Genomic DNA, 14,729 nt, shown 5'->3' with positions numbered 1-14,729 from the left:
TATATTTATATATTTACAAAGCAAAGTTTTATTATTTATTATTAACTGAACGAAAGTTTTTCTATTAATATAAATAATACAGTATATTATTAATAATAAAAAATATCTATAATATTATTTATAATACTGTATTATATTATTTATATTGTATTAATATAATAATACAATTTTCTCAAGCAGTAACGTAAAACCAATACCACTATACGTTTGCTAGACATTGCAACGTAGAAGTGACTTAGGTTTAAATAAAAAATTCAAAAGTATAAGGCTCTGCTACTAATTGTTAATACAGTACTTTAAAATTACGTAGTTCTGTATATTTGCTAGAATTTCTAAATTGTGAACTGCAATATTTCTGAACCTATTATGAACAGCCGCATCTTCATTTTAGTAAGGTTTCTCTCGACTACTCTACAAAACTACATATCTTACGTTGGCGTTCGCATAGGCCAGTATTTCATTAGCGGGTATGAAAAATGCCAAATTTTTCTTCAGTTAAATAATAACGCTTACCTAGTCAAGGGGTAAGAATTAATTCAATATCCGTAACAGTTCATTTTCTGAAAGTCTATTTAGTTAAAGTGATAGCCAGACTTCTCTACTTTGTAAAACAATTTTAAAATCTCATAGAATAACAATGGAAATAACGTGCTGCACTCCATTTGGCATACCAAATTCCAGAAAGACTGAAATATTTGTACTTTCAGCAGACGACAGAAAGAAATTGAATACGTCATTGAAAACTGTTGGTGCCCTCTTGAAACAAATATTCCTAAAGTAATTAAAAAAAAAAAAAAAAACGCAAAATCGTGTTTTCCTATTAAAATAATAGAAAAACACGATTGCATTATTTTATTATTTTAAAATAATAGAAAATTTCTACATTTCTTTATAACTGATTAAATATTATCTAAAAGTGCATTTTCTGATTAGACTGAAGATTTTGTTTCAACGGTGATTACACACAATGTCATTAAATTAATATTTTGCACGCCACCTTGACACTTAATTTTAAAAGGTATTTAGTGAATCTTTTACAATATTCAGAATGAAAATATCACTCTAAAATTCAAGAATGGCTTCTCAAATGGTTGATTATTTTAACATTTCGAACCAGACTAGTTTTCGCTGAATTAAGCCTTGATTTTTTACTTGCTTTGTTTAGATTGCTAATGTACATCAACACAAGCTTTTTTTGCATTTATTTTGTAAATGGTAAAAATAAAAATAAATCTGCAAATCCCAAATTCACATTCAGCCGTTTTTCAGCTTTCCTTTTCTTTCTGCTACTAGTTTAGATTGAATTCAGAAACTAGTTTAGATTGAATTCAGATTCAGAAACATGAATCGCCGCTTAGTTCATCTTTTGCAGACACGTTCCAGAAAATATGGACCTGCATGTGGCTGCGATAAAGGATTACTACAGGAACAGACATTCCATCGAAAATTTACTATTGACAAGGACTTTCTTACTCTAATTTATTCTACTTTCCCACTGTACCATTACTTTATTCAATAGAAGCTGTGACACTGAGGGAGAAAAAAAAAAAGAAAAACTCACCCTGCAACCGACGCAGTCCGCCTCATCATGTTGGCTGCACAAAGCTGCTTGCTTCGCGTCGCTTGTAATGAGAGGTTTCGCCGCCAAGGTTCACACTTTCTCTTAGCCACGTGGAGATGACCGTGACGCGCTTTAACACGTGCTTTCAGAGAATGGCTAAACAGTAAAGTTGAATGAGGTCGAGACGGTTACCTGTACAAGGCTGGAAACTACAGAGCAACGGCGGTAAATGTGTGTGTGCTGCTGAAGAAACGGGACTTCTACTCCACGAAGACGGTGGTTTACAACTTCCCGGCGCCGCCAACTGGCCAATAAGAAAAATGTTGGATTCAACCAATCAGAAGTTTTCAAAATAGCGTTCTTTCTTTTTTGTTGATTTTCTTTTTTTTTTTTTTTATTTCTGTTGCCCCATTCTCTTTATGGAGTGAAGCCTCCCTCCTGTCCATTATTACTTAACGTAGATTAGCGCAGTCTCCGTTTGTTCCATAAAAAAAAAAATCTTATTCTTCCCCTCGGTCCTGCTTGCACTGGCAGCAAAATGCAGGCAATTAAAATTCAGTAGAAAAGAAAAGACAGAAATAACACACATGAAGAAAGCCATTTTGAAGGGTGACGAATAACACGAAAGGGTTTTGAGCTGTAGTTTACACGTAAATACTCATAATGACCAACGCAGCACTAGGAATAGAAGGAAAGCCGAATCCACCGCGGAACTGATATTGCAAAAGTTTATTATACCACATGTCTCACCAAATAGCTTAACATATCGTGAAGATTTTGGGAGACATGACATTGAACACATGAGGCTATGACGGCGAAGCACAATTGCTGTAACAATAATGCTGTTGTTTATTAGTTCTCTTCCGTTGTTCTGTTTTCTCTAATTATGTGGCTGCTAAGTAACCACTTTCAACTTTGCTTCTCTTTCATTTATGGATTTATGAATTGTGGGTTCTCAACAATGATCGTATCCACAATAAGTTGATTACTAGATTAGTCAGTCAATATCAGTAATTCCATGTACTCTTTGCTCTCTTCTATTTTTCTGCTGATCTCCTAGGACATATTGTATGTTACTATGTAATTAAATTAAAACACTTGAGTTGGCTGGGGAGTTAACAAGACTTTCAAGTTGCTCGTGGTACCGACGGGTATATGAACCACTGTGCCAAAGCCTCTCTTAGTTTAAAAAAAAAAAAAAAAAACTGCTTGGGGACAAGCTCTCATTAGGAGCCGGTTGTGGCTTAGTTAGTAAGGTCAGTCACCCAGAAAGCAGACTTCTGACCACACCAATGCAACAGGGTAACAATAGATTCAGTGACTTTCATTTCTATTGGAGCTGAACTAGAAAGAAACATAAGTCCACGGTATGAATTATAGCCGAAATAAAATCTCAGTAGGACGTTTTTGAATGCAGCAGATTGTTATTTTAACATGGTATTGGTTGTCTGTAAAAGTAAGGAGAATCCAGGTGAATATAATAAAAGGATAATTATTCAAAACAGTACTTATGTAGTACAACTTAGCTCGTTACACGCTCGATGTCAGTAAACATGCAAATCTGCGTGTGAATATATTTGTACAGACAAAACGCAAAAACCCAGTATGAACTAGAGTACGAAAATGAACTGGCACGCCATAACCAAAGTAGCCAATGTGCAAAAAATTCCTTAAAACCAGAACAAGCTGACTCAGTAAATACTTGTTATTGTTTCTACAAGGGTACTGCGCTGCCCACCAAAAAGATATTCCCTTCGTACAGTACATATATGTTCATACATTGTCCTCTCTACACTGGAGGGAAAAAGCCCGCATTCGAATCCTTTCAATGATGAGAGAAATATTTATGGAGGCTTTTTTTTTCCACATCGTGGTTAAGTTAATCAGTCTCAGGAGAGGATTGCATGGTTGTTTTTTTTTTTTTTTTTTTTTCTCTTGGAAGTTCTATTATTTTTCTGTTCATCGGAAACAGGCAAATCAATCACAGAACACACGTAATTTACATACTAACTCAGCCACATCTTCAAAGCTCAATCAAGCTGTTTCCTCCTTCATAGGAGAGAAATAGTTTGAACTGGCTTTCTTTTTCTTTTTTGCAGGCACATCATACAAACGGAAATAGTCCGAATGTCCCTGAACGCATTGACCAGGGCACGATGCTGTCCTTGCCCAATGCACAGCTGTTCGGCCGGTAGCATATAGAGAGGTTTCTTATTACTATGGGGTAACTTTAGTCTCTTGGACTTCGAAACCTCTCGAGAAACATGATCCACCCACTTCCGATCAGGTTGTTCGATATAAAAGAAACTCGTTATTTGAACTCATTTGAGAATCGTTATTTAATGGAATTATTTTACGAATATCTCCTCAGCGGACTGTTTCAATCTAAATCTCCTTCGTAATTAGCGAGTTATGCCAGATAGGCCTATTTTGATGTGCGAGAATCATTTGCTTACCCGAAATTTGTCATTGCATCTCACTTCATATTTTAAAATGTTATTTTTAAGTTTTTGTTTAAAACAACCTATTGCATCAACTTACATTTTAAAAAATGTATGTAACGTAGGTGTATATTCGTGAGAACCTTCTTCCCATTCGAAGCAATCAAAACAGGAAGGGTGCAGAGAAGGAGTTGAAGAAGTTGGGGCACAAAAGGGTATTGTTATCAAGAAAGACTATTCTCTAAATTGCAGCATTTGGAGCAAAAAAATATTTATTTATGAGCATCTGCGTCGAGGCCTAATTGAATTGTTTAACCATTCAAAAGAATTGAGTAAACTGAATACTGATAGCATCTTTACTCTTTCTTCAATAACATCCACACGCACAATACACAAGGACACATAATTTTAAATTGGAAAGGGATGGGTGTAGAATAAATGTGCGGAAATTTGCCTTCAGCCAGAGGGTTATTGATTGCTGGAATAAACTTCATCTGGTAGGTGGAAGTTGGCAGTTTGGGTAAATTTAAGAATGAATTAAACAACTTATAAGAAATGGATAAATTGAGTGGGTAAAATTTGTGTTTAGTTGGTAATCTTTTTGTTTGATGCTGCCTAATCTTGCATCTTTCCAATTATAATGCTAAATACCTAGCTTTCAATTTTTCCATGGGAAAAAAATAAATAAAACATGAATCGGATGTATTCATAAACTTATTGTTAAAAACCGTTATCAGGAAGTAATTGCGCTGTCGCTGTTGGCCTTGTTGTTAGAAGGGTATTATTTGTATGGCATCAGAATCAGAGAGAGAGAGAGAGAGACTTAAATTCTGTTGCATCTTGATTGTTTAGAACAAACCAGTCTTTATTCCTACGAGGGTACCACAACAAAAGACAATTTGTTTGTGACATTCTCAGCCTTGAAGAATCCGTTTCTTTCGGTAAGCTTAGTCATCACAGAAATATATACTATAAGATACAGAAGATTGTCTCCCGAATGATTATAGTACTGTATCTCTGAATGAGAGATCATTCTCAAGCATGTTTAATAATGCCGCCTTGTTAGGGGGTTCTGTGAAACAATCTCCGTGGTTTCCTGTTGCCTGAGTCAACGTCACCTTAAGAACATTCTTAAGGTGGCCCTGCCTGAGTAGACCTCCAGAAAGAGACAAACGGACCAGCGGAGATAAAGTTCGCGTTACCCAGACCTAAGTTAGCGGTAGATAATAATGCCACCTTGTTGGAAACAAGTTAGGGACACTTGTGACGATCACATATTTGTATGCTTCTCAACAATTGTACTTTCCTTAGTGGTCACAGGGGTGACGAGTTGTTACACAACAGCAACAATATATACACTATATACTCGTACACATCTAACAAGTTGTGAAGATGAGATCGCGTGGTGCCGTGAAAAAAACCATCTAAAGAAAGCCAGCACTAATCACCATTAAAGGTAGTTGAGAGAGACGCACTTAAGGCAGGTAAAAATTGAGAAAAAATTGCGTAGGCGTATGTGTACTTTTTTATCTATATATATATATATATGTTTTTTTTTCTTGTTTATTTTAATATACAGGGTGTCTTAAAAATATTGGTACAAACGTTTAGGGGAGGTAGGTAACATCTAAAGGAATGTGAATCGCATAGGAACCCATGACCGGAAACATCACGGGAAAGTAGTAGCAGAGGCACAAGAAGCAGAAATGACACAAGACAGTATTAGTGGCAAACATTTATTTGACATAATACTAACAATGGAGTACGAGATGGATGCATTTCATGATGTTACAACAGATGCTCCAAGGTTCCACCATAAGATGCGATGCATGCGTGACACCGACGCAGCATGGATTGGAGGACACGGTCGAACACACCTGCAGTTTCTTTGACAGTAGCAGCAGCGCAGACGAGTCTCACCACGAGATCCATTTCCGTCTCCACAGGCGATTCATACACGATAGATTTGAGGGCCCCCACAGAAAGAAATCAAGGCTCGATAAATCAGGTGAGCGTGAGGGCCAGGCAACGGGTCCACCACGGCCAATCCATCGACGCCCAAAACGCCTGTTCAAATTGTCACGAACACACCTTCCATAATGGGCAGGTGCCCCGTCATGTTGAAACCAAATGTTGCGTCTCACATTTGCTGGAACATCGTCAAGTAACCCTGGCAGAACTTGTTCAAGAAAGATCCGATATTTAGCGGAGTTCATGTGGGATGGTTACAGGTATGGGCCGACTAAGCAGTCACCGACCATACCTGCCCACACATTTATTGCGAAGCGATGTTGTGCCGCATGGGGACGCGCGCACCGTGTGGGTTTTCGTGAACCCTCACATGAGCATTGTGCTGATTGAATAAGCCTTCCCGAGTGAAATAAGCCTCATCTGTGAACAAAACATAGGCTGGAAAATTCAAGTCTTGAACACTTTCTTGGAGAAACCACTGCGCAAAAGCCACACGTGCAGGATGATCTTGGGGGAGCAGTAACTGAACCCTTTGGAGATGAAAGGAGTGTAAGGAATCGTCGTGCCAGACACGCTCTACACTGCAACGAGACACTCCTAAGGCAGAAGCAACGGCACGTGTGCTGGTAGTAGGATTATTCTGGACGGCATTCAACACACTTTCATCCATGGTGGGAGTTCGCGTCGAACGTGGTCTGCCCGCACTATTCCTGTTACCTCTAAATGACCCATAATCGCACAAATTTTGATGCACACGCGCAAACAAACGGTGATCCGGTACATGTCTGTCTGGGAAGCGTTCTCCATAAATTCGTTGAGCGGCTCGTCCATTGCCCTCTGCTAATCCATACACTAGGTGCATGTCTGCCAGCTCACAGTTCGTATATCGATGCATGCTCTTCGTGCGGTGACTACTGCTTGAATGAGTAAACCAGAAATTTTCCCTCTCGCGAACTGATGAACAGCGCCGTCTACTGACTTACGGTGACGTTTCCGGTTATGGGTTACTATGCAATTCACATTCCTTTAGATGTTACCTACCTCCCCTAAACGTTTGTACCAATATTTCTGAGACGCCCTGTATATTTCGGTAATTTTTATTTCTCTATTTAATTTTTGGATTAATTTGATCATATATATATATATATATATTTTTTTTTTTTTTTTATGTGAACCCCAAACACGAGAGGTATTAGAACCTATAGTACTTAGTACCGTGCTTGGGTTGGAGGTTGAGAAGACGAAAGAAGATATTTGTTGACATTGGACTTGAACTTCTGTAGACAGTAATTTTCAGGAAATACGTATGAAGGAAGGTTGTTCCAGAAAACGGCAATTGAATGAGGAAGATGAAAAGTTGGTTCTGTGAGTTTGAAGTTGGACAGTAAATGGATGTTGGCTGGTGGTGGCACGTGTTCGGACTGTTTTGAAAGAGAGAGAGAGAATTATAGAAGCCAATTTAGAAGAACAGTGCCCATGGAAGTATCTGTAGAAGAGGCATGCACGCAGAAACAGTACGTCTATGAGACAGTGAGTGGAGAGACTCTGTTAGAGATGAATCATTAATTAACCTAACTGCCCTCTTCTGAATAGAATCAAGAAGCCTGAGAGAGAAGTTTTGGGGGCACCACCCCAGTTGTGGGAACAAGATTCCATGGCAGGGCAGATTTGCGATTTATACAGAGTGAGCAGCTGTTTGGAAGAAAAGTAACGCCGAGAGTGAAAGAGAAAACCAAATTTTTTAGATACAGAGGAAGCAATATTTGTAATGTGCTTGCGCCAAGAGAGATTAGAAATCAGGGTAATCCCCAAAAGAGATATATCATTTTGCCTAGAAATCGGAGTGTCAAAAGATAAGCATTGAAGCAGAAGAATCCTTTTTGCAAGATATAAGACAAGACTGAGTTTTAGAAGGGTTGAAATCAACTAAGTTGTCTTTGCCCCACTGGAGAATTACCTGAAGATCGGCATTTAAGGAATTGGTAGCAGATTTTCGAGAAGTTGAAGCTGATTGAGCAGGGCAAGGTTTCTCAAAATGGAAAGTTGAATGCAATGTGCTATTATCGGCAAAACTATGGATAGGATTTCCAGTCAATGGAAGAAGGTCATTGATATACAAGAGGAAAAGAGTGGGGGAAAGAACTGAACCTTGGGGGACACCGGCATTAGTGGAGAAGTTAAAGACAGAGAGCCATCTACCATCACCCTCAGTGAGCGATCAGAGAGAAAACTGGATAACCAATTACTAAAAACAGTTGGCAAACCATAAGATGGAAGCTTGTTTAGAAGACCTTTATGCCAAACACGATCGAAAGCCTTTGAGATGTCAAGAGCAACTACTTGTGTTTCACCGAACCTTTCCATTGAAGTAGTCCATAAATGGGTAACATAAGCCAGAATATCACCAGTGGATCGACACTGACGGAATCCATACTGCCGACCGTTGATCAGACGGAAGGTTTCTAGGTAGTTTAAGAGTTGGCGGTTAATTGATTTCTCCATTACTTTAGAAAGAGTAGAAGTAATTGCAATGGGACGATAATTGGATGGGAGGGATTTCTCACCCTTTTTAGGAACTGGCTGGATATGAGCAAATTTCCAAGTAGAAGGAAAAACACCTTTGGAATAAGAAAGTGAAAAAAGGCGGCAAAGAATAGGAGTAAGTTCAGGAGCACAGATTTTGAGAACAAGTGGAGAAATACCATCAGGACCTGGAGCTTTCTTAGCATCAAGATTCATCAAACTCCTTCTGATATCCTTTTGACGGAAGACCACAGGAGGCATTGAATGGACCGTGTTGGGAATGGTGGGAGGTGTTTTACCAAGTTCATTAATACATGAGCTGGAAGAAAAATGGGATGCTAGCAGGTCAGCTTTATCCTTGGCTGAAGTGACAACAGAACCATCTGGTTTGGACAGAAGTGGAAGCAGAGATGGGCAAAAGTTGCGGCCAACAGCTTTGGCAAGAGACCAGAATGCTCGGCTACCATTAGGGCAAGAAGCAAGTTTTCTACTCTTAGCCTGTTCAAACTCAAGTTTGGACTGATTAATAACTGCTTTACAATTGTTGCGAGCTTTGGTGTAGGCAGAAAATGAAACTGAAGAATTAGAAACAAGCCAATTACGATAACAAACATTCTTCTCTTGAACAGCCTTAGCACATTTATTGGAAAACCAAGGTTTAGATGAAGGACGAGATTTTAAAGTGGAGTGTGGGATTAAGGATTCCATTCCTGCAAGAATAATTTCACTGACACGATCTGAGCAAACGTTGATATCAGGAGTTTTGAAACAGTAATCCGACTAAGGAAAAGAAGAAAAGAAGTCTCGCAGATCATCCCATTTTGCATTCTTGTAATGCCAAACAACACGAGGTTGGGAATAGCCATGAGATAAAGGTTCCATTGGAGAAGAGACAATCACCAAGTTGTGATCTGAAGTGCCTAAAGGACCTCTCACTTCGACCGTGTACTTAGAAGGGTTGTTTGTGAGAAAAAGATCAAGCGTATTGGCTGTATGATTCGGATTGTCCGGTATTCTTGTAGGTAAATGAACAATCTAGGTCATTAGTAATTGCAAAAGCCTCAGCATCTCGACCTGCTGGATCAGTGTGACCAGAAAACGGAAGCCAGCTGGAGTTGTGAACATTAAAATCACCAAGGAAAATTACCTCACTGTTAGGAAAGTTGGACTGGAGAAAGTCAAGTTGCAACGAGAGGAAGTCAAAGAGCTCCAAGTGATTAGTGGAGTTGGGAGAACGGTAGAGACAACAGATGAATTTGACACAATGAGGTAGAGAGATTTTAAGCCAGAGAAGATCAAAGAGAGGAGATTCCAAATTGCCAAGTCTCTGACAGGGAATATCAGAACGGACATATGCACAAGTACCACCTTTGAGGCGAAAGGAATCATACAGCGAATAATTTGGACATCTGAGATGAGCAGTAGTTGAATCAACCGATAACTGAGATTCTGTCAGAAAAAGTACATGGGGTTTGGCAGACTGCAAGTGGAAATGGACATCGTTGAGATTAGAATTGAGACCACGTATATTTGTGAAATGAATTAGGAAATCCTTAGGAAATATATATATATATATATATATATATATATATATATAAACTTTGTGGGTTCATGACAGCATTTTTTTTTTTTTTTTTTTTTGAAATATGAATACTCTGTTGAGAAAAATTAACATTTTAAGAGATATCACGAAATTACCAAGTAAACATCACAAAATTTAACAGTTTTTGCATCTCAAACACTGAATCCAAGCTTTTTTTATTTAATACAACTGAATTCAGTTTTCTTTTTAATATAACATGTACATGATATTTATTTATGTTAAAGTAACAATGATGGTTTCCCAAACACATGACGCAATTGCTGCTAACTTCTATTTATTTTTCATTAGCATTGGCATTAGTAGAGGCGTGTGATGCAAGACAGCAAGCTTATACACTAAAAGGACAGAATTCATGGGATACCTGGTTCCTGGGAAACGCGACGCTATCACCCCTCTCGCCAGTGCACGAACCCACCGCTTGGCAGGTATATAGTTACACTACGTTCACGTAGACGGTAATTCGATATCAGTATGGAAAACGTCGTGAGTTATCCGACTTTGAAAGAGGGATGATAGTGGGTGCCCGACGTATGGGTCACTCTATCGCGGAGATGGTAAAAAAATTGCACTACCCTCGTTCGACAGTATCAAGAGTGTATCGGGAATACGCCATTTCCGGAATAACATCTCATCGTGGACAGCGCTGTGGGCGGAGAAAGGTGGTGGATGAACATGGCCATTGATGTCTGTCTCGCATTGTTTCAGCCAGGAGAGCGACAGCGGCACAAATCACCGCCGACTTCAACGAGGAAACATCAGGCGATCATTAGCCTGATGTTTTGAGGTGAATGAACATGGCCATTGATGTCTGTCTCGCATTGTTTCAGCCAGGAGAGCGACAGCGGCACAAATCACCGCCGACGTCAACGAGGAAGGTGCAGGAAACATCAGGCGATCATTAGCAGCAATAGGTTATGGGAGCCGCCGACCCACCAGAGTCCCATTGCTAACACCACGACACAGGACTATGCCTCAACTCCATTCCTCTACGCCTCAACTGGGGCGTAGAGGAATTGAGATGGGTCTCCTGCTCCGATGAGTCTCGTTTCCAGTTATTTCGAGCGGACCGGAGGGTACGTATCTGGCGTAAACCGCACGAAGCTATGCACCCGTCATGTCAACAAGGAACTGTTCATGCAAGTGGACGGTCGGTAATGAACTGGAGCGTTTTCATTTGGCACACGTTGGAATTTTTGGTACGTATAGACACATCTCTGAATGGTCCAGGTACGTGTCCATCCTTGCAGACCATCTGCAGCCTTTCATCGTCATCGTGCACCCACAGGGCAATGAACTCTTCCAGCAGAACAATGTGCCTCCCCACAGAGCCGTGGTGACTAGAAAATGGTTCGAAGAGCATTCGGCAGATTTTACCATCATGAAATGGCCTCCCCGTTCCCCGAACATGAACCCTGTGGAGCATCCTTGGGATGCTGTGGAAAGGTCTGTTCGAGCTTTCGCTCCTCCACCCAGGAATACGACGGTTTTATGGACGCAGCGGTGCAGCAAGCATGGATGGAAATACCTGTGGAACACTTTCGTGAACTAGTGGACTCAAGTGCCTCGCCGTGTGGCTGCTCTTATCCGGGCAAAAGATGGCCTACCAGTTACTAGGTAGGTATCTCCTGATTTCTGTCCACCAAGTGCACAGCATCAGCAAAAAAAAAAAAAAAAAATCCCATTTCACACAACCATTCGCTCTAAAATTTGATCCTTGAATTTATTTAAGCTATCAACTTCCACAACGACAATCAACTACTCGCTGGCTAAAGGCAAATTTCCGAACATCAATTCTACAACTATCCTTCCTCAATTTGAATTTATGCCCCCTCAAGTTCGTAACCTGAGCAAGAGGAAGAATCCCATCAGCATTGAGCCTGCTCAACGCATTCAAGATTTTATACACCTCAATCAGACCACCTCGCAGGTGCCTAGTCTCCAGACGCTGCAATTTCAGAAATTAAACCTTGGTAAGAGGAGCCCTTCGTTCCCCTCACCAATCTTGTTGCTCTTCAGTGTACTTTTCTAGAACTCTACATCCTTCCTAAAATGAGGTCTCCAGACCTGTACGCATTACTCAAGGCGTGGCTGACCATTGCCTTATACAAAGGAATAATCACCTCCTTCTCCCTACCAACAAAATTCCTGTCTATCATTGGCATGACCCCATGACCTGGTCTGGCAGCCTATCTGCAAGACAGGCTGCATCATCATCATAATCAACTTCAATATTTCCTATCACTGTCTTGTTTGCTTTCTTTATTTTGTACATTTACATTTCCACTTTTCTTGTTTTCATTGTTTTTCGAAGGAATTCAGGACAGAATGCAAGTTGCTTCCTTCTTTTTGTTAGAAAGCAATGGAATTCTGACCACCACATTGTGTTTTATTCTGTAGATTGAACTGCTGAATGACTATTAATTAAGCATCTTTCAAGCATAAATCTGCCCCTTTTACTGTTAAGCGTTAGGCATTAACAGGCCTATTGAACTCATTTTAGTCTGATAACTAGAATTATCACAAATTGCTCTGTAATTGTATTAGGATTGATGGAATGCCTATTTGCTCATAACAGAGCTAAATGTCAGTTTATGTTAAATTGACATGTGTTGAACACATTCATGACGAATGTGTTGAAGTTCTTCAACACATTCATGACAAATGTGTTGAAGAACGATTTGTTCCAGACAATTAAGATGCATCATGTTTTCAGATATTTTAATTTAATTATTGTTTATTTTTTTTTTAATTTTATTATTATTATTATTATTTTTTTTTTTTTTTTTGATGCCACAGAATTAAATAATCACTGTTCGGAATGAGGAATCAGCTAATTCATTAAAATCATAAATTTCTGTGTAAACATCAAAAAAAAAAAAAAAAAAACCTGCACAACTCATGCTAATAGAGAGAACCTTCAGGAATAAAGCTGTTTAAAAATAGCAAAAAGAACCATAATCATAGTTAAAATATGTCTTCCTAGGGGTTTCCATATGTCCTCGACGAGATTCATTCAACAGAGCAGGGAGGCCAAATCCAAATAACGATAATCTTATTTTCCAGCATGTTGTTCACTAGCTGTGTCTTATAGGGGTGAGGAATGAACACTTCGCCTACCACACGAGCATAAGAAAGGACCATGGGTCGCAGTGTCTTATCTCTATACCTGAGTGCATCATAAGGAAAGGGTCCTGTTTGTACTACTCCGCTCATCTGACCTTGCTCCTATATACACAGGGCTGTTGCACATTCCGCTGAGACTCTCCGCTAGAACCAGAAGAGAATCCGACTGCAGTCTGTCGGATTCTCGGCTCATCTGTGAGTTCAGGTGCCGTTCTGTGCCAGTCCAATTACGATGTGTCCCTGTCGCTACTGCAATCCGAGCAGCCGCTAGCGTTAGAGGCTTAAACTACTTTGAGGCTAGTTAAACTTCTGAGAGCATTTATTGTCGATTGTGACGGGAGACAGAGGCCTCGGCGTTGTTGTTGATCTACGAACAGTTTGCGTTTCTTGGAACAGATTCTACAACTTCCTGATGACATACCAAAAGACATGCTGTAACAGCGTTGTGACTGTCCCGCCTCCAGTTTCTCAGTAACTCTCAAAGCAGCAGCTTGTTTAAATCCTTTTGAAGACATTCTCAGATGCTTCGCTATAATAATTGACAGCTGACTTGTCCTTCACAGCTTTAGTTCACGAATGAGGTGCGTCAGCGAGATCGTCGAGTATTTAAAAAAACTATCGAACGCTTGAATTTGCATGTTCTCGGCCTCTATTTGTTAGAGAACTCAAGTTTATATCCGCACATTAGCAGTAAGCGTGTGTATATACTCATATTTAGTCATACTGGTACTGCTTTTAATACGTATCTAGAATGTCCTTCTGGAATAACTATGTATCCACTAGTACTGTATTAGTAAAGTGTTTAGTGTTGGCTATGGCCAAGGGCACGCCGATACAACTGGCACATTATTGCTTGACTCATTCGTTTATTATTGTCTTCCTTTTCGCTTGCCACGCCACATAAATAACATATGTTTCTGAAGGCAAACTACTTATGGCTAATTAGTCTTTAAATACAGTATGTATATTTTTTAAGGGCTTCCTAAATGCAAGAGACAGAGCACCACGTACCATCCAGTAACTTACATAAATTTACTTCTTTGCGCAGCATGGAACAAAATACTGTACACATGAATTCAGTAAAAATGGATGGAATAAAAGATTTTTTTTTAAACAATCACATTATTTATTTGTAAAATTTATATTTTGATATAAATTGAATTTTTTGTATTGATCTTATACTGAATTTTTATACTTAAATCCTAAACCATCGAATAACTTGAAAAATAAAAAAATAATATATTTATTTTTATATTTTAAAAGGTATTTTTATTTTATTTTTATGATTCCTAAAAAAGTTAACAAGTTACATGACAGGCAATAACAAATGCATTTATAACAAGACATTAATGAAAACTAAAAGAACGAAAGGTGATAGAGCACTCTCGGAATGTATCGGATCGCACCAGCGCCACCTTTATAATGTTGTTATTATTATTAACTATATGGTGCAAGGAAGCCTGAGGCTTACGCTGCACCGGCCAAAAAAAAAAAAAAAAAATCCCCT

General features: G+C 39.2%; 1 protein-coding gene across 1 annotated transcript in view; it reads right to left on the bottom strand.

Annotated features, from left to right (window-relative positions):
• The window catches only part of LOC150084650 (papilin-like), a 967,274-nt gene extending 965,489 nt beyond the window's left edge, over nucleotides 1–1,785 (bottom strand). The window contains exon 1 of the mRNA XM_090376529.1: nucleotides 1,562–1,785. Coding sequence (XP_090232655.1) covers nucleotides 1,562–1,590 — 29 coding nt within the window. The 5' untranslated portion in view covers nucleotides 1,591–1,785. The remainder of the gene's footprint in view (nucleotides 1–1,561) is intronic.
• Nucleotides 1,786–14,729: the final 12,944 nt, after the last annotated feature.

Source organism: Mastigoproctus giganteus, chromosome 6 (genome assembly GCF_048544385.1).
Source record: "Mastigoproctus giganteus isolate SK-2022 chromosome 6, ASM4854438v1, whole genome shotgun sequence".
Classification (NCBI taxonomy): domain Eukaryota; kingdom Metazoa; phylum Arthropoda; class Arachnida; order Uropygi; family Thelyphonidae; genus Mastigoproctus; species Mastigoproctus giganteus.
Note: the sequence above shows the minus strand (reverse complement) of the source record. Positions and strands in the feature narration are given on the sequence as shown.